The 25,239-nt window shown below is 41.0% G+C and overlaps 1 protein-coding gene across 1 annotated transcript in view; it reads right to left on the bottom strand.

The window, feature by feature from the left end:
* LOC122813767 overlaps positions 1–25,239 on the bottom strand; it is a 311,471-nt gene that overhangs the window by 263,372 nt on the left and 22,860 nt on the right. The window contains exons 3-5 of the mRNA XM_044086258.1: positions 18,342–18,435; positions 15,046–15,100; positions 14,118–14,258 (exon numbers count right to left, since the gene is read on the bottom strand). Of these exons, the coding sequence (XP_043942193.1) occupies positions 14,118–14,258; positions 15,046–15,100; positions 18,342–18,435 (290 nt within the window). The remainder of the gene's footprint in view (positions 1–14,117; positions 14,259–15,045; positions 15,101–18,341; positions 18,436–25,239) is intronic.

Raw genomic sequence — 25,239 nt, 5'->3', positions numbered from 1 at the left:
TGAAAATGGAAAATAGTTGCATGACTGCCGAATGATACACCAATGCACTGTACGAACATGTACACAAATGCATGGATCTCACCATACCTAATAGAATCAAGACGCTCTACTCCAAAAAAAGGAAGCCAATCTGGTGGTCCCCTGTCATAAACAAACTCTACAACAGGAGGAGGAAACTGATGCGGAATAAGGTGAAGGCCCAAGACTGGAAAAACTCCCCATCAGCCTCAACAAAAAGTTGAGATCCCTCATCAAATCCTCTAAAGCTAGCTATGAAAACAGAATTGCAGCAGACAGTAAAGACAACCACAAGGCCTTCTATAGTTATGTAAAGAATCTCCACGGCAATACCCAGATTTGCTCTGAGCTACTGCACAATGGTACCTCCTATACCGAGCCAACAGATATTGCCAATATGTTGGCAGACATTCAGTGCCAACTTTACCCCCCAAAGGACCAATCACAATACCAGTAGATTGCCAGGCACTCAGTACTACTGCTGCACAGGTTAAAACAGCACTGTCCAAGGCCAAGAATACAGCTTCTATGGGACCTGACAATATCCCTGGCTGTGTTCTACATGAACTACAGAGTGAACTGGCACCTCACTTGTGTGCCCTGTTCAATCACAGCCTCACCTCAGGCTTTACCCCTGCCGAACAGCACACTGCTACAGTCATTCCTCTCCACAGAGGAAGAGTGACTACAGACCCTGGGAAATATCACCCCATTAGCCCGACGAGCCTGATATGCAAAGCTATGGAAAAGTATAGTCATGGATCTAATAAACAAGAATATAGGGAATCTCCAAACTCTGGATCCCACACAGTTTGGTTTTGTGAAGGGTAGATCATGCCTGTTCAATTTGGTCAATTTCTTTGAGTCAGTCACCAGAGCTGTGGATGAAGGCAAGGTGGTTCATACAGCCTACCTTGATCTGGCCAAGGCCTTTGATACCACTCCCCACTCAGAAATCATAGAAAAAAACTCACTAAGCTAGGCATCAATCCCTATATCACTAAGTGGGTTGCAAACTGGCTCACAGATAGAATCCACAGTGTGAAAGTAGCTGACTCCCAAGTCAGACTGCCATCCTGTCACAAGTTGAGTCCCACAGGATTTGGTCCTGGGTCCTCTCCTGTTTTGTATCTACTTCTCTCAAGTCCAGGCCAACACAAAGAGACTCTGTCTGACAAAGTTCACAGATGATTGCAAGTTGGGAGCAGTTATTAACTCCCCAAGTGATGCTGACCTCCTACAGAAAGTACTCACTGAGACAGACTGGTGTACCATGGCCTTGAGCTCAATGCCAAAAAATGTGTCATCATCCCTTTGGCAAAAACCTGGTTCCCAAGAATTACCACATTGATGGTAGTCCACTAAACATTGAAGGAGTTATGAGAGATCTGGGAACACAGGTTGACAGCAACCTCTCTTTTGAGCACCGCATTGCCACTATGGTCAGAAAGTCCTATGTGGTACATCTCATTACTAAGGGTTTTGCATCCAGGAAGAAAGAGGTCATTGTCTCCATCTACTCTTCCCTCATTAGGCCAATCATAGAGTACAATGCCCCATTTGGCATGTACTCACTAAACACATGCAACAGCTGGAGAGTCCGCAAAAGTACCTCCCAAAGAGGATCCTAGGCCTTAAAACACTTCTATATGGACAGACTCCAACTACAACTACAACTATTCTGTCTCATATCGCCTACTTACAGATAATCTCTGCTTGACTTACAAATATATGTCTGACCCAGCTCTGTTAGAAATGCTACATCTAAAAGAAATCCCAATCCCTCCGCACCACATGCTCCAGAGACCTCAACCTCATTACCACAATCAACAGAACAAGCTGGAGGGACAGGTTCATAACCCAGAGACTGCCCACGCTATGGAATAGAATTCCCATACGTGGCAAAGAGAGCACCTCACTGGTCCTCTTCAAGAGAAATCCTGAGTGGATGGGAAATAGAAAAAATCACCCCAGGGATCACTCCAGTGGCTCTACTAGACAGAGGCACTGGGAACTAAGGTCAGGTGGCACAATGCCAGGGTTATCATATGGGCTAGGCTTGTAAAGGCTCCAGGGGCCATTAGCCTAGTACACACCTATGAACCTATGCCCCACAGCAGGACTGTGACAGTCAGGAAGATTGCGCATTCAAAGCAGTTGTAGGACTTACTAGACAAAGTAGGGCATTAGTTGGCATCGATAATGGCGGACCTGAATACACACATCAGGACAAACAGAACAGGATACGAGGAATGTGTGGGGCAGTAAAGGAGAAGCCATTTTAAACCATCTGACAAATGGCTTGGTGGCAGCCAATATAAAGTTCAGCAAGAGAGAGAGTCACAACAAAAATCAGTGATTGCAAAGTCATCCCCAGTGAAAAAAGTCAAACCACAGCATAAACCACCGACTGCCACAATCAGCTGCAAGCAGTGGTTGGAGAAGGCTTGAAGGTCAACAGAAACTAGGCTGAAGATCTGGAAGTTGAGAGGAAGGATACAAGTTCAAGGAATTACAGAGGATTCTTAAGAACTCATGAAACGGAACAAACCGGTGCAGCTGATGAATGGCAGCATCTCAAAAGGCATACATGAGGACTATAGAAAAGATATGCAGCCAGACCAGGTATGTAAGGAAAGTTGGTGGTGGAATGCAGAAGTCAAAAGAAAGTAGTACAGGAAAAAGTGGCAGATGGAAAAGACAGATCAGGCTAGGAAGGCATACTGACAGACTAACAAGCAGGCTACGAGTTGTTATAATAGCAAAGAATAAGGCATCACTGGCATTCTACCAGCTTATGGAAAGTCTGGATGATGAGATGAAAAATACAAATCAGAGGGACAGCAGCCAACTGCCAAAGAACCTGAAAAAGTAGTGTGCATAAGAGTGGTGTGATCAATACTACTGTATGGCAGGGAAACCTAGCAAGTACAGGCAGAGCAGCTGAGGAAGCTAGAAGTGATGGAGATGGAAGTGCCTGAGATGGGACATGTAGTGTGCATTCTAGAACAGAAAGAAATGAGGACACGAGAGCAGAAGCCAAAGGTAGCTCCAATGACAGAGAAAGTCACACAGAGAACAGATTTCATTGGTTCTGGCACGCGTAGAACAGCAGAAGACGATCAGCACATGTACCAGAGCATGTGAAGAAAAGCAAAAGAGAATCTGGCGAATATGATTTGGGACAGACAGTAACAAAATAAGAGGAAGTAAGGTCATCCAGCAAAGAAATGGAAGGACTGTGTTACAATCTGAGGCAGTCAGGCATGATTCTTGTTCAAGGCAGAAGAGTGGTACTGAAATAGAGAGAGAAGTCGACTGTTAATACGATGCCCCAATCTGATGCAGAAAAGTGGGAAAAAGGGGTTTGATGAGGAGTATTGAGTCATCCCTAAAAAAAGGCTACTCATCTAATGGGAGTAACCTGAAAGAAACATGCTTTTAACACGTCCCCTCCAGTACAGCTCTTTTGGGTGTGTACCTTGAACTCCCAGTGATTGTGGCTTGAGCCTTTGAAAAACAAAGTCATTACCTTACAGTTCTAATAAATACTTATTGACAGAAATCAAATATAAACACAATTGTGTTTGTCATCATGTATGCTTGAAGATAAAATATTCTGATACCTTGCACATTGCATGGTTTTGGAATTACCAATGCAAATATGAACAAGCAATATTTGATGACTACAGGCACAGTAGGTTGTTGGTCAGTACACTGTGAAGTGAAGTGGAAGAATGTGATTTTATGCTAAAATGCATGGTCAGAACAGTTAATGTAAATCTTAAATATATACACTGAAGAGAATAATAAAGTAATAGTACACCAAAGCAGAACTGCCATCAGCAAACATACAAACGGGAATAACTGCAGGTACAGCCACACAATACTTTTAAGTCAAAGTGCACACAAACAGTAGTGACAAGTGGCAGGAATGATTTTTGTGATTAGATTTAGTATCAACAGTCATAACATCACAAATACCAGAAATAACTGCCACATTCTGAATAATCTAGAAGTTATAGAAATGGCAGTATTTAAATAAAAATGTAACTATATCAGAATTATGTTGCAAAAATACCACTGTAACAATGATAAATTTAATTTTCTTAGAAAGCAGTGTGTCATGGTTTATTTATGCAGCTGGTGTTATCTGGGTACCTAGCTATCGTCAAATTCTATGCACATATGCAAGCATTAACATTAGTTAGTTATCAGTAAATTTATGTGAATACAAAGATGTGTATGTCGTCGTTCACACACACTCTCTCTCACACACACACACACACACACACACACACACACACACACACACACACCTGACTTGCCTGGCATTGATTGGTTGAATCATTTTTCTTCCAAGCATATGCTGATATTTAGCAGATGAATTACTAAACATTGATGAACTCACTATCTTGTTTTCAATACTAATAACTTCTTCAGTGAGCCCTTCCATATTTACAAAAAAGTCATTCATTAGGGACATAGTCCGCAGTGAGTTTCAAGCTCAATTGTTGCCATTTCTTCAATAGTTCTGGATACAAGTTTTCAAATGCTGTCCCTAATGAATGACCTTTTGACTATGTATGACTTGGACATGTCTGAGGAAATAACCAGACCTTCTACCAATCAGGAAGGTGAAAATCGTATTTCAACCAATGAGATGATAAACGAGGTTAAAGAAATGCCAGCATTGATGGCCACTCCTCTTACCATCCACAGGTTAGAACTGGAATCACTAGAGAATGATTCACCCAATCAACGCCAACAAAGTCAGATGCATACGTCTGTAGTAGCATCATCTGTATTAGCGGAGAGCGTAAGTGGCGTTCAGAATGGTGAGGTTTTTCCGAATGTAACAAAGTCAATTATGGTCAGACTTCCAGAGAAAAGAGAGACATGGGAGCATTCGCACTAGAGAGGGAGATCGCAACAGATCGCAACAGATGAAAGAACGGAATCACAACGGAAATACAATTAATCTGACTAAGTTATCAACATCTTGTATTAAACTACTAAACAAAGGTCTGCAATTTGTACCCATAACAATAGATAACATAGTAGAAGCATTAACGGATTTGAGAATGTTCTGCAGGAACGAGAGTTTAAAATTGATTTTTAAAGATCTGGCAAGTGATAGTACAAATAAGTTTAGAAAGTCAAGTACGTTCATACCCATAAGCTGTTCGGTATTAAATATTTTTTTAAATGTATGTGAGCATGAATTAAGACAGTTGTATAATAATGGAATTACAAAAAGGAAGAATGTATATAATTTAACATACGAGGAACATAAAGCACTTAGAGAATTGAAAGCAAATGATGAAATTTATTGAAACAAGCTGATAAGGGAGGTGCAATAGTTTTGTTTAATAGACAGTATTAAGTTGAATTACTGACCAGAATTTTTATATGAAGTCAGTACATTTAGGAAAGTTTTATGGATGTCAAAATTTGATAGGTGAGGTCAATATGTTCATTTATGATGCACAGTTGCAAGGTGATATTATTTTAGAATTATCTAATTTCTTTACAGTACCATGTCCACGAATACCAGTAATATATGGCATCCCAAAGTTGCATAAGTCTATATCCCAACCCCCCCCCCATGAGACCTAAAGTGTCAGGAAGGGGGGGTAGCAGAGCTACTATCTATATATATATATATATATATATATATATATATATATATATATATATATATATATATCTATATCTATATATATATATATATATATATATATATATATATATATATATATACACACACACACACACACACACACACACACACACACACACACACACACACACACACACACACACACACACAGGGTACCTTAAGCAAATATTTACCACTTTGCAAGAGTTATATAAAGGATACAGGTGACTGTCATGGTATAAAAGCAATAATGCAATAAATAACATTTTGATGGTTACGCTTGATATAAGCTCTCTTCACTGTAATTCCAAATGAGAATGGCATCAACTCAATACGTACATTTTTATGTAAAAATACAAGTATGACTGGCAGAGCAATAGAAAATGTATGTAGTGAGAGAGAGAGAGAGAGAGAGAGAGAGAGAGAGAGAGAGTATTAACTAAAAATGCTTTCCTTTTTGATGGTCAACCTTATTTGCAAATTTCTGGGGTGGCCATGGGCACGCCCATGGCCAATACATATGCCAACATTATATTAAATGAATGGGAAAACAAATTTATATGCAGTGATATAATATAGAGAGAGTTTTATTTTATCAGCGTTTTGTAGATGATCGCTTTCTAATTTGGAAAGGAAGTGAGGAGCTTCTGAAAGAATTTGATGGAGTATATAAACAGCACTACATCCTTTTTAAAGTTTACAATGAATTGCTCTAGTAATAAATTATCCTATATTGATATACAGCTTACTAATGACTCTGGAATGATAAGAACATGTGTGCATAATAAGGATAGTCAGGTGAGTAAGTATACACATGCTGATAGCACACACACACACTTGCTCACGCTCACACTCGCTCGCTCACACACTCGCTCTCAAGAACAGGTGTGCATAATAAGGATATTCAGGTGTGTAAGTATACACATGCTGATAGCATGCATGCATGCTAGGCATGTTTTTCGTGGAATAGTAAAGGCACAGTTTCTACAAATAAGACTGAATATTGATAATGATAAATATGCAGAGCAAATGTAACAACTGATGGATGATTTTATGAATAGAGGGTATAAAAAGGAAATGGTATCTTCAATAATGATGGAAATTTTTAATAAAAGAATGACAGTTGCTCCTCCTTACTTTAGTGATATAGTGATAGAAAGCCCATCTTTATTGCATACTACAAATAAAAAACTTAAAATACACTATATAACAACTTATAACAGAATTAATAATATTCTCTATATCCAGAGTCAAAGAAACTGGCAGATCTTAACTTCTATGCCAGAATTAAGTATTTTGGGAAATAAGCCATATTTTACTTATAGAAACAGCATGACCCTAAGAAGGCAATAATGTTACAAGGACTTTAAGGACAATACTACAACGTTTAGTGACAGATGTGGTACTTTGCCATGCTATAATTGTAGTTGCTGCAATAGTATCTGTAATATGTTAGAATTTGAACATCCAATAACCAAGTACAAGTTTAACAGCACTAGAAAGCCTTAAACTGATACAAGCCTTCTAGCTTAAAAGAGAGAGTCTTTGTAGTGATCAAGTATCAGTTTTCTTGCTGTACTTAACTGTTTTCCACCTAAACGCTGATTTTCCAGTGTTTATTGTTGTTTAAAAGCTTGTTTTTTTCACATATTGTACTTATTTGACTGCCTGCACTTTTAAAAAGTCGTTTTTTGTTTAAATAATTTGTTTAACTGTTGTAAGCTACACACTAAAGTACGTTAGGCTTTTCTGATCGCTTGTAGTCGTAGCTGTTTTAAGTGTACTTTTTTTTTTTTGCCTTATCTTTTCAAAAAAAAAAAAAAAAAAAAAAAACATTCCTCGTTTCCCACCCTTCTAAGCTAGTATAGTCCTGCTGAATTCAGGGCTGTGTTACAAGTTTCTGAGTTGCCCATACCTTACTTGGATAGAGGGAAGTTTCTCTGTTCACCTGTGAGAGAGGGAACTTTAAGCAGCCATCTGTCCCTGGAGGAGTGGTTCCAGCCCAGAAGTTAATAGTTTAAAAACCCCGTTTGATGGTTTTGCGTGCCGGGCAGCACTAGTTAGCTACGGTTAAATTATTCCCGGCTCCACTAAGTCTTCTCTTCAGATTTTCCCTTGAAACTAGTCTCTCAACCTAAGCACTCAAAAAGCATCTTACAGTCCAGCACTTGCTCAGCTCTAATAACAAGCACTAATATACCCAAACACTTGGTTGGTGAGGGGTGGATAAAGAGCCTTGCCCTCCTGGGCAATCAAGCGACTAAGCAGCTCACCCTACTATTCAGGCATGATCAAAGGGCAACTTCAGGTGTACTCTCCAGTCCAGCTGGTGAACCTGGGTATCCTGAGGCAATGTTACAACTGCCTCATGTACACAGACAACCTCTCCTCCTACCACAAAACACTAACATATGCGAGAGATGCAATTATACAACCAAACTGGAGGCTAAGGTCTCTCCACCCAAGACTGGAATAGACGGTCATGAGGAGAAGGTTAACACTTGCACCACACCTCCAGCCTCACATACACCTACTAAACCAGCACTGGCAAAAAATAAACAAATACACTAAATCATACTCGGAAGCTCTAAATAAAAACCTGCAAAAGCATCCGAGAGCTCCAAAGCAGACACCCAAAAAACCTGCACCTCCCATTACAAACCAGACAACACATAAAACACAAAATCAATGTGCCGCACAATCACAACCCTTACGGCAAAATAACATACCTAACACACTAGTAATAGGTGACTCTATAGTCAGGCACACTGACGTCCCACTCCAGTAGGCTGGACAAGGAGAAGGTTACTGTTAGCTGCCTGTCGGGAGCCAGAATCCGCTACATAACACAAGCACTCGGGTCACTCCAGAACAAGTACAAATAGGACACTGTCATTGTTCATGCTGGTGTGAATGGCCTGAGACGTACCTCCCTGGACTACATGAAGAGAGAGACATGGAAGAGCTCTCTGATCATGTAGCCCAGGCGGGCATGACCCTGACCCAGAGTAGCATCCTGCCTCACAAAGAATACCACCTCGGTATAAAGAAAAAAATTATAAATTTCAACAATTGACTAAGCTTCTGGTGTCATTCAAAGGGGATCCATCGTCTGTCAGCCTGGGATGACATGCTAGACAAACCGCGTTGCTTCACAAGAGACGGCTTGCACCTGTCACCCCTAGGCTTTCGAATACTGGCCAAGGCTCTTGCTGCCCCCATAGTGCCTTTTTTAGGCAAGGCTCAAAAGTCAAACACACCTCCATAAACAGCACAAAAAAAATGAGGGTTATGCTACTCAACGCCAGGAATTTAAATCTCAGAATGCATGGGCTCAAAGCACTCCTCAGTATGGAGAACGTCAACATCTGTGCAGTAACTGAAACCTGGTTCAAGGCTCCAGAGAACACTCCAGCACTACTGGGCTACAACCCATACCACACATTTCGGCCACAGAACATGGACTGAAACACAAAAGGAGGCGGTGTATCCATATTCATCAATGATACCTACACCTTCAGGTTAGTGGCGCAGCATGATACCTCTGAGATCATCCATGTGCAACTAACATCGGGCAAATCTGCAATGCAAATTGTGGCCTGCTACAGATCACCCTCCATGACCAAGGACCACCACTCTGCCTTTCTGGAGACGCTGGAAAACATGAAGGTCCTACCGAACACCCTGATATTGGAAAATTTCAATTACCCTACCATTAACTGGGAAAACTACTTGAGTACAAACTCCCAGGCTCAGCGCTTCCTGGAATTTATCAACTTAAATGCCCTGGATCAGCTGGTAAACTCCCCTACTCCTGGAATTTATCAACATAAATGCCCTGGATCAGCTGGTAAACTCCCCTACCAGAGGTGAAAACATATTGGACCTGGTCATCACCAACATGGGCGACAGGTGTTCCGCACCGGAGGTCAACCTGTCACTGGTTAGATCAGACCATAAAACTAATCACTCTGTATGTCCACACCCCACCACCACCCCCAACCAAGGAAACCACAGTGAAACACTTTTCTAAAGCAAACTTCACCTTAAAACAGAGGTGGTAAGTTTCACAGCCCTCATGCTAAAGGATAACGCTACCAGGATGCAGAATCCTTTACAAATGCACTCTATGAGCACCTACAAGGATGCATGGATCGTGCCATCCCTAGCAAAACAAAGACTCACTCCCCTAAGAGAAGGAAACCAGTCTATTGGACCCCTGCCTTAAACAGGTTATACAATGAAAGGAGGAAACTAGTTCAGAAAAAAAGCAAATCCCAAGAAGGAAAGACATCCCTGATCAGTATCAGTAAGAAACTAAGGTCCCTCATAAAAACATCCAAGGCCAACTTCGAAAGAAAAATAGCCAAGGATTCGAAAGATAACCACAAAGCTTTCTTTAACCGTGTCAAGAATCTAAGTGGCAACTCACAGATATACTCTGAACTAGTGCAAAATAGCACAAAATATACTGAACCTACTGATATTGCCAACACCCTGGCAGATTACCCCCCTTCTCACCTCCAAAAGGGCCCACAACAATACTGGAAAAGTGTAGTGTCCCAGAAATCACAGACGCACAGGTGAAAACAGCCCTTTCAAAAGCCAGAAACACAGCGTCAATGGGGCCAGATGGTGCCCCAGGATGCATCTTGCATGAACTACAGAACGAACTAACCCTCCATCTAAACACGCTGTTCAACCTCAGCCTCTCCACAGGCTACGTGCCCATAGAATGGCACACAGCAATGGTTATTCCGCTCTACAAAGGAGGGGTCACAACTGACCCTGGTAACTATCACCCCATAAGCCTGGTCTGCAAAGCTATGGAGCGCTTCATTATGAAACTCATTAACAAAGACATTGGGAACCTCCAAACACTTGACCCGACCCAGTTCTGCTTTGTTAAGGGCAGATCATGCCTACTAAACCTGGTTGACTTCTTTGAGACAGTCACCAAGGCCATAGACGAGGGAAAGGTGGTTCACACAGATGGGTTGCCAAATGGCTTACAGACAGAACTCACGCGGTAAGAATGGCAGGCTCCAGGTCCGACTCTAAACCAGTCACAAGTGGTATTCCGCAAGGCTTGGTCCTGGGAACCCTACTGTTCGGCATATATTTCTCAGAAATACAGGCAAAGACAGGAGGACTATGGGTAACCAAGTTCGCTGATGACTGCAAACTGGGAGCCATAACTGAATCTCCGGCTGACACAGACATCCTCCAAAAAGGCCTTACTGAGACGGACACCTGGTGTCAAAGTCATGGCCTCAAGCTAAATGCCAAAAAATGCATAGTCATCCCATATGTGAAAAACAAAACACTCACGAATTACCACATAGGTGGCAGCCCCCTTAATACAGAAGAGGTAATAAGAGATCTGGGGACCCAGGTAGATAGTAATCTCTCCTTTGACAATCATATTGCCAAAGTAGTTAGGAAATCCTTCTATGTGGCCCATCTAATTACTAAAGGGTGCGCATCTAGAAAGAGAGGTTATAGTGCCCCTCTACTCGTCACTCATCAGACCCATCATAGAGTACAATGCCCCATTTGGGATGTACCTCACAAGACACTTCCAACAGCTGGAAAGACCACAAAAGTACCTCACCAAGAGGATTACTGGCCTCAAATATATGTTCTATGCAGCCCAACTGAAAAAACTCCGGCTGTACTCAGTGGTATATCGCTTACTCAGAGGTGATCTCTGCCTGACTTACAAAGCCATGTCCAACTCAGAATTGATGGACATGCTCCACCTAAAGAAATCCAAGTCACTGCAAACCACAGGCTCTAGTGAGCTATGGATAGATTCCTGTCACAGAGACTCCCCATGCTTTGGAACAAAATTCCTATCTACATTATGCAGAGTCCCTCACTAACACTCTTCAAAAGAAACCTTGACGAGTGGATGGGTAACAGAAAATACACCCCTGGGATCACTTCATTGGCTCTGCTTGACAGAGGCTCAATTAATTAAATCAATGGGGTGGCAAAAGCCGACACACTCTGGCTAGGCTTATAAATGTCCTCGGGCGGATAGCCTAGTAGCTACCTATGAACCTATAAGTATCAAGCAACATGTAATACATCATTAGTTGTTTACTTGGGCACGTGCATAAGATGTGCATGTTTCTATGTAGGAAAATGCTCAAGATGATTGAAAGATCGAATAATAGAGCACAAGTCTGATAGAAGAAGAAACGTATTAACAAATGCCTTGGCTAGACATGTGAATGAATATGGTAGCACACATGCTTTTAAAGTTAAGGTATTGGAAATTGTTCAAAGGAATATAAGAGGAGGGGATATAAATAATAAACTGGACATTGCTGAGTATGGGTGGATTACTAGACTTAGATGTTAAGTTTCCCAGTTTAAACAATATAACTATAAAGCCATATTTAATGGAGAAACAAATGCAATATAAATGGCATGACAGTGTATCCTTTTAATAATACCTATATTTTATTTAACGAAAATTTATAGTATTTATGTATGTTATGTTTTAGTTAATGACTGTAAATTTAATTTGTTGTTCTATTGGCTGGCTTTGTCATGTGCTACTATGCAACAGAAGATATAAAATGCATTGCAATTTTAAATGAATTGCAATGATAACCGAGGAAGGGTGTTATCCCAAAAGCTTTTATCTCGTTTATAAATTAACCGTTTCTACTACTGTGGACTTATTTTCCTTGAATATAGTAACCGTGTTCTTGGTGGTTTACTGAAGTTAACTCGTTTACATTGTACACATACATACATACCCACACACGTACATGTGTGTATATTTTAAACATATTAGTAAATGTTTGTGTTTTATTTATATGATTTACTACTGTGTTCAGGTCTTTTGTGCCACATTTTAATGTTACATGAACTGCACAGCAGGCCCAAGTCATGGTTGAAAAGGTTCTGTTGACCACTCCACCCAAAGTTACAAGTTCATTTCCGCACTTCATTACAGAAGTTTCACTTCCAACGTGCATAGCAGCCATGCACATATTTATTTTTGAAAGTGACAGGTCTTGTTTAATTGCACTTTTGACAGGTGGCCCTGCTGTACCACTGTGCTGTCTGAAAGCAGAATTCAAATTTCTGACTAGGTGCGTCACAAAAGTGTTCATCCCAGAATTGCACAGCAGAAGGGTTCAGTTTAAAAGTAATGTTCGACTACACAAAATTAATAGTAAAATGGTCATCAATACGTATTAACGGCAACCAGATCCTCAAAAATATACAGGCTGAGAACACTTACTGAATAAAGTAGAAACTTTCTCCAAATAGGTTCATAGGTTGGTACTAGGCTATCAGCCCTAGGGCCTATACAAGCCTAGACATAACAATTCCCTGGCTATTTCTTCCCACATTATTTACTTTCCTGGACCCCTGTCTAGCAGGGCGACTGACGTGATCCCTGGGCTGAATTTCCTTTCTCCCATCCAATCATCAAGGTTCCTCTTGAAGAGGTCCAAATAGGCTGACAAATAGACTGGGGAGACCATGCAGCCATTATCTGTACATAAGTCTAGGTTTCAAGGGCAGTACTGGATTTACTGAAAAGAGGGTAATATAATTTTAAGACATTTCATGCTCCTCAGCCAACCAATTCTTCAATCACTATCCATCTTCTTTTTAATCTGGTTATCAGACAGTGGTGTTATGTTACATTTACGACTTAACCCACTGCTATATTCTAGAGAGGTGGATGTTTTCGTTTAGTTGTATGATTTTGGTTAACTAGGAAAGCCTGACTTGGCATAAAATCTATTTTGAGCAATGGTCCAGTGAGAAAAGCTCTAGTACTTAAAATACACAAACTTACATTGTAATAGAATTCATAATTCAAACAGTAACAGGCACATTAATAGAAATACCGACTAATCCCTTGAGGTTAACAAATATAACATACTACATAAGCTTGTTAGGCATAACAGCCTTGGACAGCAACAGCTGATCCAGCAATCCTTTGTGCCCAGCTAAACTTCCCGCGTCAACAAACATAAAATAAATAAAAATAAAAATAAGAACTCTAGTTTAATAGGATATTAGTGAGATATCAGACATACTCCCCCCAAAATAGATATTTATTAACAGCTTGCCTTGAATACAGCAACATACAATTGAGGCCAACAGTACAAATGTCTGACAGGCTTTTGACATTGCATCCAAGTACCAATTCATAACCGATCAGATAAGTAGTTAGTTACAGTTACTAAACAGCCTGCATTTTCCTGTTCATGAAATACTTCACACTGACCATTCCGTATTTTCTAAACTTAGTGAACAATATGTCACTGTCTGTCAGTAGAAAACATGTTTAATCCCCACTACATAAAAGGATATCTACGTTTTACTGAAATAAACAAATCTTTAACGTAGAGAAGGCTACAGTACAGCATTTTAAGAAAATGTCATGCAAGTCACTTACCAAGCCAAAGAATAGCCTTATCTACATCAAAGGGGTACTTCATATCGCCATCGACTAAACCTGGTGTATCCACAAAGGTCACCAGGCTAAACTTCTTTTGTTTGGAGGTTGAAATCTCAGTGCACAGGTAATCAGACAGACCTAAAACAGATGGAAAGGGAAAACTACATCTGTGAATAAGACTTGATAACCCCCAGGTTCTTCAACATTCTGTGCTACTAGCATTAAACCATGGACAAGTATGTATATAAAACAGTCTTCCCTTCCAAACAAACAAATCCTGGTATCTCTATCAGCAAATTTGGTGAGATTTACATACACTTAAATGAAGTAAAGGCTGCTGTGGAGCAAAGCTAAAATCACACATTACTATACCACACCCTCCCAAGATGGGGGGGGGGGGCAATGCTTACACATCTGCTGCTCTAGTCTTAACTCAGGCATGCATGCATTAGAAGAATGCAATTAGTAACTGTAGTAGACAAGCCATGCCATTTAACAACAATGCATAGTGTGGTAAATCATTTCCTTTTTACACTGCTCTAACTAGCTTTTACAGCAACTGTAAATGCAAACCTTCCCCTAGCATCTTCCTTACTCAATCTGTAGGTAAACCTGCAAGGGCAAGCTCCCTGTTTAATCTCTGATGCACCTCTGCCACACACACACACACACACACACACACACACACACACACACACACACACACACACACACACACACACACACACACACACACACACACACACACACACCAGATGTACTGCCACTGCTTATACTAATCTCCGATGCTTTTCAATACAAAGCAAGGAAAAGGTGCCCTACTGCCAGTACAGTTAATAGTGGAATCCTTTCTTAAATCTGCCCCCCATTTAATCACATTCCAAGCATTCTCCGAGAGGCTAAATCTTAGTCATCTCCATCTTACCTTCAAAGTCCTGCAAAGGCTTGAAGTGTGGATACAGATGAAGAGTTGCATTGCCCTATGGAAACATACGCTATGATTAATACATGAAGTTCATTGTCAACAGCACATTTATTTATTTAAGACCATTTACTGAGGTAATATACTGATCACAATAGATCAAATGCAGGCATAGCTCAGGTGAAGAAATTCAGTGAGCGATATCAAACAAAACAGGTTCACAAACATGGAGTATCCCAAAAGGTGCAAAGTCCAGTAGACCAACAGAAAAAAAAAAAAAAAAGCAGCAGCAGTGGTTTTATTAAACTGTGTGTGTGGGTTTACCTTTATGAAGGCGATTCACAGTGGTGCAAATGTTCATATGAGCGACTCGTAACCACGAAAGTGAAAACGCAGACAGTCCGTAATGTTCTAAAAACAGCAAATCGAAAAGCAGATTTGTTGTTTTTCGAACATTAATATTGAACGCAAAAAAAAAAAGAAGTGTAAAGCAGGGGCCCAAGCCCACCTGCATGTGGGGGGCTGCAACCTCCCACACCCCCTACTTTACTATTCTAACTCCGAGATCGCACTACAGTGGGGAAAGGGACTATTTTCTGATCCCACACTATAGTGCAATCTGCCCCACAATGTCGAATGTGTAATGAGTGAATGTTACTGTGCATTCGCTCATTGCACATTCAACCCTTTTTTCTTTCGGCGTTTGCAAAACTTGCAAACAGCCTTTCGAACAATTGCTGTTCGCCCAACTGTGTATCGCCTTTATAAAGGTAAGCCTGTAGGGGTGTGTGTGTGTGTGGGGGGGGGGGGTGAAGCAAGTTGCTGTTTATGCATCTTGCCATCATGTATCTAAAATAAAAGTTTGCAGAGGTTAAAATTAATTTCAGGTAGTGAATTTGTGAATAACTACCTCTTTTATAAAAACTTTGATTCCACTGCCTATACACTGATTCATAAGTAGTTATCAAAGCTTCCAGTCCATTAAGAAGTCTAGCCCAAATTTCCAGTTGCCACCAAGCAGTCTGATTAAGCGAGTTGCTCAAGGTTTCACATTAGTGAAGGGAATCAAATCCTCTACCACAGAACTACAGCTCACAGCCTTAACCTTCTGTCCCAGCTGCCAAACACATTTTTATAACTTTGTAGCAGCGACTTCCCAAAAGTATTGATGACTTGAAACAGAAGCACATAAGGTCAGACTTAAATGTTTCACACAAACTGTTTTTCAGACTTTTGAACTGTAGCTCTTGTTAAAGTGTACTAATAACTATAACAACTTGACATACAATTCAGTATGCTAACTATTCTCCAAAACAGCTGCATAAATACATAATCTCTTATTACAACAGATTGTCTGATTACAACAGAATTGGTGTCCACCGATTGATGCACAAAGTCATACCAGAGTACATTTGTTGTGACCACTGCAGCTTGTTCCCAGGATAACAATAACATTACAGCAGTGCTGCAGGACTACACATTCTTAGGTACTTAAAATGGCTCAGCAGTAAGCACTGCTCTATCAAATCATTTGCTCTCTACCTCGGTTCCCAGCTGGTGAGCCTTCTGCTTGGTGTCTGCATGTCTTCCCCGTTTGCCTTTTACTAAGACATCACCATCGAGACATGCAAGAAACAGAATTAGCTGCATTCCAAATTGGCCTTGTGTGTGTGCGTGCGTGTCTATCTGCTTGCTGGGACACACTCCAGCTCCCCACGAATCTAAAATGGATAAAACAGGCACTGGAAGCAGATGGATGCATATGTTTGATCCCTTGTTAACTAGGTAATAAGACCCTTTGAATCTTAAGACATGTGGTTATTCTAAAATAGTCCACGTAATGTTTAACTTATCCCCGTGACTCAGAAGAACATACAAACTCCAAAAGAATGAGTAGTAGAGGGAGGTTTACTATCGTTAGTTCAAACGGCAAAACATTTGCCGTTCGAAATAACAGAAAGTTAAACTGAAACGAAAACATTTCGAGCGCACAAAATGTCACCTCAAATGATCGACACGAGAGTCAACATTGTCGCCATAAATATGACGTGATAGCCATATAAGAGCAGATGTAAATCAAGCTCCTATACGACATATCATGTTTTTGCAGAGGGCCAGGCCCCCCACACCCCCTGGTACTAATTTATTCCAACTTCGAGATCGCACTACAGTGGGGATATGGATGAATTTCCAATTCCCACTGTACTGCGATCTCGTACATATAACACACTTATGTGAATGCACTACTGCATTCACATAAGTGTGTTCAACTATCCACACCACTATTCCTTTTCCGAACGACATTCTGATTTTCGGCATAATAGCTGCCAACAGCATGTTGTTCACGAAAATGATAATAAACCACAGAGGGACAAGTTCAAACCTGGAGCTAGAGTGTATCAGTGCTAAGCAGTGCATCCCACTACCATCCATGAGGTTAACCTCTTTCTTCAAAACAGCAAAACACCTTCAGTGCTACACAAGGAAAAAAAAAAAAAAAGCTGTGTGAGAAATTCAAAGTGTGAAAAATAATTTGAACATATCAACTTTCTGAAATTTATCAGAAATGCTAATATGTAGACTAAGTTTGCTATACTCTTTGGAAGTAATATTTTCAATGGAACATCTCCTCTAATAACACACTTCCAGATGCAAACTAGATTCTCTCCCCAGTAGTTTTGCCACTAGTCATTCCTACAGACCACTAATACATGGTAAAGGAGATGATTTTTCTTGCCAGCAGTGCAATGCCCAGCATTAAGAATAAGGCTTATGGGAGTCTCTGATATGTAGCCGTTATGCTAACTACAGCAGTTTCATGTGGGTGTGCTCCGATCACAACTTGTACCATGTCTCCATACTGGATTACAGAAAAGCTTATTTCAGCACCTTACCACAATTCAATAAGCAGAGCATCCAGATCAAGCTGTAAGCCACATATACGTAACCAAAAGGCAAACTCTGTCACACCCACTGCAATGTCTTTTTACATGTCAGCATGCTGACCTCAGTGACTGTGATCACAACTAGCAACAGGAAAATCCAGTTTCCCTCCTGCCACGTCAGTAATAATGATGGACTTGTACACTTGAAACATTCTGAACAGATCTAAAACTGTTTGCATCAGCAAAGCACTCAGATCAGTCCCATCAGGTGTGTAATCGTCCAGTTAATGCACATTCTGAACAGATCTAAAACTGTTGGCATCAGCAAAGCACTCAGATCAGTCACATGAGGTATGTAATCGTCCAGTTAATGCACTACTTACATTGAAAAATAAAGTACTTAAAAACACTCACTGTTAGGGACTCTCTTTTTCGGCCACTTGTCACAAATGTAAAACCCTGTGTTTCAATGGCAACTCCAGTGCGCTGTATATGTTCTTCCACATACCTGAGAGAGAGAGCAAGTGAAAATGCACATAACTGAAATAGGTTTTCTGCTGTTTTATATTATACCTGACCTAATGCTTTTTTGTTAACTAGACAGGTAGCACTGGGTCAATAGCTCTTTTACAGGAGATAAATGGGGCACCAGTCAAAGTTAGGCTACAGAACTGAAGATAATTCACAAAAAAAGACAGTGAATGAAATTATATTAATTAATAAATAGATCGAATCATATCTACCAACTACACACAACAAAATATTCACAAAAGAATCCAGTTTTACAGGTCTCATTCATGTCCCGTTTACCCAGTGTCAGTGGCTCCACACGTAGCACACTTGTCATTGATGCTAGAAGATCAGATGTCTGTGGGTTCTATTTCCATCCCCAGATGCTTAGATTCATTTTTCCATTATGGACGCTGCAGTGCAGTACAAGGGATACTGCTATCCTGGGTGTATAGGCCTTCAGATAAGACATTAAACCAAGGGCCCACCTGCTTAAGTTAGTAGTGAATCAGCTGCATATAAAAAAAAACATCCCACAGCACATATCAAAAAAGAATTTCACCAGTGTCATGGTCAAATTTCCCCAATCAATAGGAATGTCATCTCGGTTCAAAAATGGGTATTGGCCTAGTGGGACTAACCTAACCAAGGGATGGAGAATATCACAATTCCACAGACAGATGCACATTTTAAAATGTATTTACCATTTGCAATTTTACTATTCAAGTAAAATAAAAATAATAAGACATACAACTTCAAAATGCACTTTGACAACCACAGAAAATTTTACTTTTATTCTCATCTGTTCAAGCAAAACATCCAAGATTCGTACAAAAAAGAACTTGAATTAAAAAAGTCAGCAGATGGAAAGCACAAATGAGTGAATTAACTGTACTGTTTACTAATTAAGTGTTTAGGCTTGTACTGCTATTTAAACTTATTTTTGTAGAACTGTTTTACAATTAAGCAACACAGTGGCAATACTCAAAACACCAATATTAAAAAGTGACTACCCCCACTAGCTACAGCAGACTCCAACAACTAGGCAGTTACTCTATATGCACCACCACTACTTTGTTAAAGAAATGGCTAGCATGTTTACTAGCATCATTAGGTGCAGATGTTTACATCTCTAGTGTGATTCACGGACTCATACCAAGTAGTGCAAGCCACGAACACATTCAGTTGACATCAGGTTAAAAATGTATACAAAATGTTCTGTCACTGCGGATTATATACACTTTATATTGAAGTGCACATGTTGCCAAGCAGAACTCGTTAAGTCGGAAGGCAGCAACTACATCCAAACACTGATGGTTAAAAAAAAACAGATGTCAAAATGATACATACATCCCATGTACACAGTCATTTCATTACATGGCTGTGATGGTAGAAAATGGCAAGTTGTTTATCTAGTTGTCCTAATAGTGAAGCTAGTAACTTTCAGTGGCCCATCATATGCTACTTGTTTTAGTCCACAATCTATCAAGCTTTTCTGAAGGACACGGCATTTTTTGTCCACTATTCTGTTCCAGCTATCGACTTCTGTTTTGAAGTACTTCCCAAAATCAAGGCTGTATCCTGTACCCTTTATTTGGTAAGCACGTCTCCACCTCTGTCTTTTCATAGGTTCATAGGTTGGTACTAAGCTATCGGCCCTAGGGCCTATGCAAGCCTAGCCATAACAACTCCCTGGATATTTCTTCCCACAATATTTACTTCTCCAGGCCCAGTCTAGCAGGGCGACTGGCATGATCCCCGTAGTGAATTTCCTATCTCCCATCCAATCATCAAGGTTCCTTTTGAAGAGGGCCAATGAGGCGCTCTGCTTGATATATATGGGCAGTCTATTCCAGAGTATGGGGAGTCTCTGGGTCAGGAACCTATCCCTCCAGCATGTTTTGCTCATTGTGATGACAAGGTTTAGATCCCTGGAGCGTGTGGCTCTGAGGGATTGGGATTTCTTTAAGTGGAGCATGTCCAACAGCTCAGGGTTTGACACGGCCTTGTATGTTAAGCAGAGATCGCCTCTGAGTAGACGATATGCCACAGAGTATAGCTGGAGTTTTTTTAGACGGTCAGTATATGGCATCTGCTTTAGGCCTGTGATTCTTTTAGTGGGGTATTTCTCTGTGGCCTTTCCAGCTGTTGCAGATGTCTTGTGAAGTACATACCAAATGGGGCATTATACTCTATAATGGGTCTAATGAGGGATGAGTACAGTGGGACAATGACCTCCTTTTTTCTGGATGAAAAGCCCTTAGTGATGAGGTGTGCCACACAGAAGGATTTCCTAACTGTTGTAGCAATGTGGTTATCGAAAGTGAGACCACTGTCCACCTGAGTCCCCAAGTCTCTCATCACACTTTCGATGTTTAGTGTCCTGCCACCTATGTGGTAATTCATGGGTACACGTTTTTTTCCAAAGGGGATAACTATACATTTCTTGGCATTAAGCTTGAGCCCATGGCTCTGGCACCAGGCATCTGTTTCTGTAAGGCCCTTTTGTAGAATATCCACATAATTTGGGGATTCAATAATGGCTCCCAGTTTGCAGTTATCTACAAACTTTGTTAGCCAGAGTCCCTTAGTGTTGGCCTGTACTTCAGAGAAGTAGATGCCAAACAAGAGTGGTCCCAGGACTGAACCCTGAGGTACGCCACTTCTCACTTGTCTGGAGCTGGATTTGGAGTCTGCTACTTATACTGTCTGGGTTCTGTCAGTAAGCCAGTTAGCAACCCATAGAGTGACGTAGGGATTTATGCCCAGCTTAGTAAGTTTATCTAGGATTCCAGAGTGGGGGATGGTGTCAAAGGCCTTGGCGAGGTCCAGATAGGCTGTGTGGACTGCCTTACCCTCGTCCACAGCTCTGGAGACCGATTCAAAGAAGTCAGATTCAGGAGACAAGATCGGCCCTTCACAAACCCAAACTGGGTGTGGTCCAGTGTTTGAAGGTTGCCAATGTCTTTGTTTATAAGTTCCATGATAATGCATTCCATGCCCTTGCAAATCAGGCTTGTCAGACTGATGGGACGGTAGTTCCCGGGATCCAAGGTGGATCCTCCCTTGTGGAGCGGGACAACTGTAGCTGTGCGCCACTCAGTGGGTACGAAGCCTGAGGTGAGGCTATGATTAAACATGACACTTAGGTGAGGTGCCAGTTCATTTTGTAGTTCATGTAGTACACAGCCTGGGATGTCATCTGGTCCCATGGATGCTGTATTCTTAGCTTTGGAGAGTGCGGTTTCTACCTGTGTGGCCGTGATTATCAGAATTTGGCAATCTTTTGGTATTGAGATGGGCCCTTTAGGGGGTGAGAGTGGGGTGAAGTTGGCACTAAATCGATCTGCCAGGATATTGGCAATATCCTTGGGATCAGTATATTTAATGCCATTCTGTTGTAACTCAGAGCAGATCTGAGCATTGCCATTTAGATTCTTGACATAACTATAGAATGCCTTGTGGTTGTCTCTGGAATCTTCGGCAATTTTATTTTCATAACTAGCTTTTGAGGATTTTATGAGGGATCTCAGCTTCTCACCGAGGCTGGTGAGGGAGTTTTTTGCATCCTGGGATTTTCCTCTTTTTTGCAACAGTTTCTTCCTTCTGTTGTATAGTTTGTTTATAGCAGGGGACCACCAGATTGGCTTCCTTTTTTTTTTGGAGAAGAGCATCTTGGTTCTATTTGGGATGGCACGATTCATGCATGAGTGGATGTGCTCGTACAGTGCCTTAGTGTAGGATTCTGCAGTCGAACTTCCAGATCCCGTCTGCGTGGGTGTTGTGAAGTTTGTCACTTCTGACTTCAGTAGCTTGAAGTTGGCTTTGAAGAAGTTTTTTAAGGAGGTTTCCTTACTGGGGGGTGGGGGTCAAGGGTGATTTGCTTATGGTCAGACCTGACCAATGAGGGGGTGACCACTGGTGTGAAGCATCTATCTCCCATGTTGGTAATGACCAGGTCTAGGATATTGGAGCCACTGTTGGGACCATGGATTAGTTGATCCAGGGCATTGGAATTTATGAATTCCAAGAACAGTTGGGAAAAGAGTTGGTACCCGAGTAGTTTTCCCAATTAATGGCAGGGTAGCTGAAATCACCCAGTATTAGGGTGTTTGGTTGTATCTTAATATTTTCCAGTATGTAGAAAGGTGTAGCGAGAATCTTGGGGCATGGTTGGGGATCTGTAGCAAGCTACAATTTGGACTGTAGTCTTAACTAGTGTTAGTTGCACCTGGAGAATTTCAGATGCATTGTGTTGGGCAACTAGCCTGGAGGTGTGAATATGGACACTCCTCCACCTTTAGTGTTTCGGTCCTGGTTTTGTGGCCGAAAAGTGTGGTAAGAATTGTAGCCTGGTATTGCAGGGGTGCTCTATAGAGCCTTGAACAACCAGGTCTCAAGTTACTGCACAGATATCAATGTTCTCCGTTTTTAGGAGTGCCTCGAGAGAGTGCATTTTGAGGTTTAGACTTCTAGCATTGAGTAGCATTACCTTCAGATTTTGCCTGCTTCTATCTGTTACGGTGGTGGTTTTATCCTTTGAACCTCGCCTAAAAAGGCACTATAGAGGTGGCAAGAGCTTTAGCCAGTAACCTGAATCCCAGGGTTGACAGGTGCAGACCATCTCTGGCAAAGCATCGTGGTTTGTCGATCATGTCTTCCCAGGTGGACAAATACTGGATCCCCTTTGAATGACACCAGAAGCTTAGCCAATTGTTGAAGTCAATCATTTTGTCCTTATACTGTGGTATAATTTTGGGTGAAGGCAGGATGCTACTCAGGGCTAGGGTCATACCTGCCTGGGTCACATGATCCAAGAGCTCTTCCATATCTCTTTTCATGTAGTCCAGGGAGGTACGTCTCAAGTCATTCACTCCAGCATGGGCAATGACAGAGTCGTATTTGTACTTGTTGTGGAGTGACTTGAGTGCATGCGTTATGTGGCGGATCCTGGCACCGGACAGGCAGCCGACTGTAATTTTCTCCTTGTTCAGTCTGGTGAGTGGGACATCAGTGTGCCTGACTATAGAGTCACCTATGACTAAGTGTTGGGTACATTGTCTTGCCTTAGGGGCTGTTGTTGGGTGGCACACTGGTGCTGTGAGCTGTGTGTCACTTTGGTTGTAACTAGTGTTTGTTTGCGTTTCGGCTTCGGAGGTCCTTGTTGCTTGGGCAGGTTAATGTTAAGGGCCTCCACATATGTGGGTTTAGTGTTGCTATGTGTGGGTGTTGATGGTGTGGGTTTTGAAGGGCTATGAATTGCTTGAAGTGTGATGCAGGTGCCCCAGTATGCCCAGATTCACCAGGTGGACAGGAGAAATCACCAGAAGCTGACCCTTGGGCATGCCTGTTTAGGTGCTTTTATGTAAAGTTTAAGAGCTGTTTTCCCTTACCTTTGCAAGGTACTTTGCAATTATAGGCTGTTTAGTGCCTATGATTAATTTCTCCTTATTGACAAGGAGAGCTGAGTGCTTGTATCTGTTTCAGGCTTCCTAGTGCTTTCCAGCAGGTTCTAGAGCAAGTGCTAGTCACAGTGTTTCAGATTTTAGTGCTACTACTGAGAAACCAGCTAGTTTTAAGGGAAAATTTGAAGAGCAGACTTCTGGCACCTGGAATAGTTTAACTGTAGCCTCGCAGTGCTGCACGATGTGAAAAATGTGCACACACACGCGTTTTAAGTCAGAAGTTGAAAGGGATAGAAATCAGCCCAAAAGGCTAATAAAATTACTACTGCAGAGCTGGAAACCACTCCTCTAGCGTTAGATAGGCAGTACAATGCTCACCAGTCCCAATGATAGGCAGTAGGACTTCCCTCTACCAATGCAAGGTCTGGATAGCTCTGAGCACAGAAAATAAAGTCGTGAGACAAGCAAAGCTTGAGATATGTACTGGCTAGAAAAGGTGGGAAACGAGCAAACAAGATAGTATTTTTTTTTTTTGTTGTTGAAACAGGCTAAACAATGCAATAATACAGTAAATAAACACAGAAAAGGCTAAACACACTTGAGTGTGTAGTCCTAGACAGTAAATGCAATTAAAACTCTACAAAATTAGCTATTTAAAACTTTTTTTAAATGAAGCAAGGCAAGTGCACAACTGAAAAACGATTTAAGAGGAAGTAACACAGAAGAATAAGTAACTAGTCTACATATACAGAGAAAAGTCTATATATACAGAAAAGCAGCTAACACGCACAAACACTTCAGATGCAGTGCAACCTAGAACACTTGAGTTATAGCAATATTAAGGCAATTACAGTTATAATAAATGCTCTGAAATATACTCTATATTTCCAAAATGTTTGAGATGCACAGTCAGAACACAAGGAGATTCAGGCAAAAAATATATATATATATATATATTTTTTTGAAAGGGAAAAAGGAGAAACAGAAGGCCTTATCAAATGTTCTCTCTGTATTAGGCAGAATGAGCTAATGACACTAGACTGGGAGGAGTGCCACAGATCAGATTTACAGTAGGGGCGGGCAACTGCAAAGCCACCAAGTATAAGAGCAAGACACCAACTGGCAGGGAGGGTGGGGACAAAAAAAAAATAGCCTACAGACAGTAAGCACTAGAGAAAGCCACAAAATGAAAGTTCTTAAACAGATAAAGATTTGTAAAGATACAGAATGCTTTTAACTGCAAACAAATCAGTTACCCGTGCAGATTAGTTAATAGCAATAAAATACACTCAAAACCTAAAGTGCACTAAAATAAAAGTGCTATACATAGATTCCTAGAAACAATAATCTGTATAAATAATAATAAAAAAAAAAAAAAAAAAAAACAGGATACTTAT

The sequence above is a fragment of the Protopterus annectens genome, chromosome 10.part0, assembly GCF_019279795.1.
Source record: "Protopterus annectens isolate FY-2018-M chromosome 10.part0, PAN1.0, whole genome shotgun sequence".
Lineage (NCBI taxonomy): Eukaryota > Metazoa > Chordata > Ceratodontiformes > Protopteridae > Protopterus > Protopterus annectens.
Note: the sequence above shows the minus strand (reverse complement) of the source record. Positions and strands in the feature narration are given on the sequence as shown.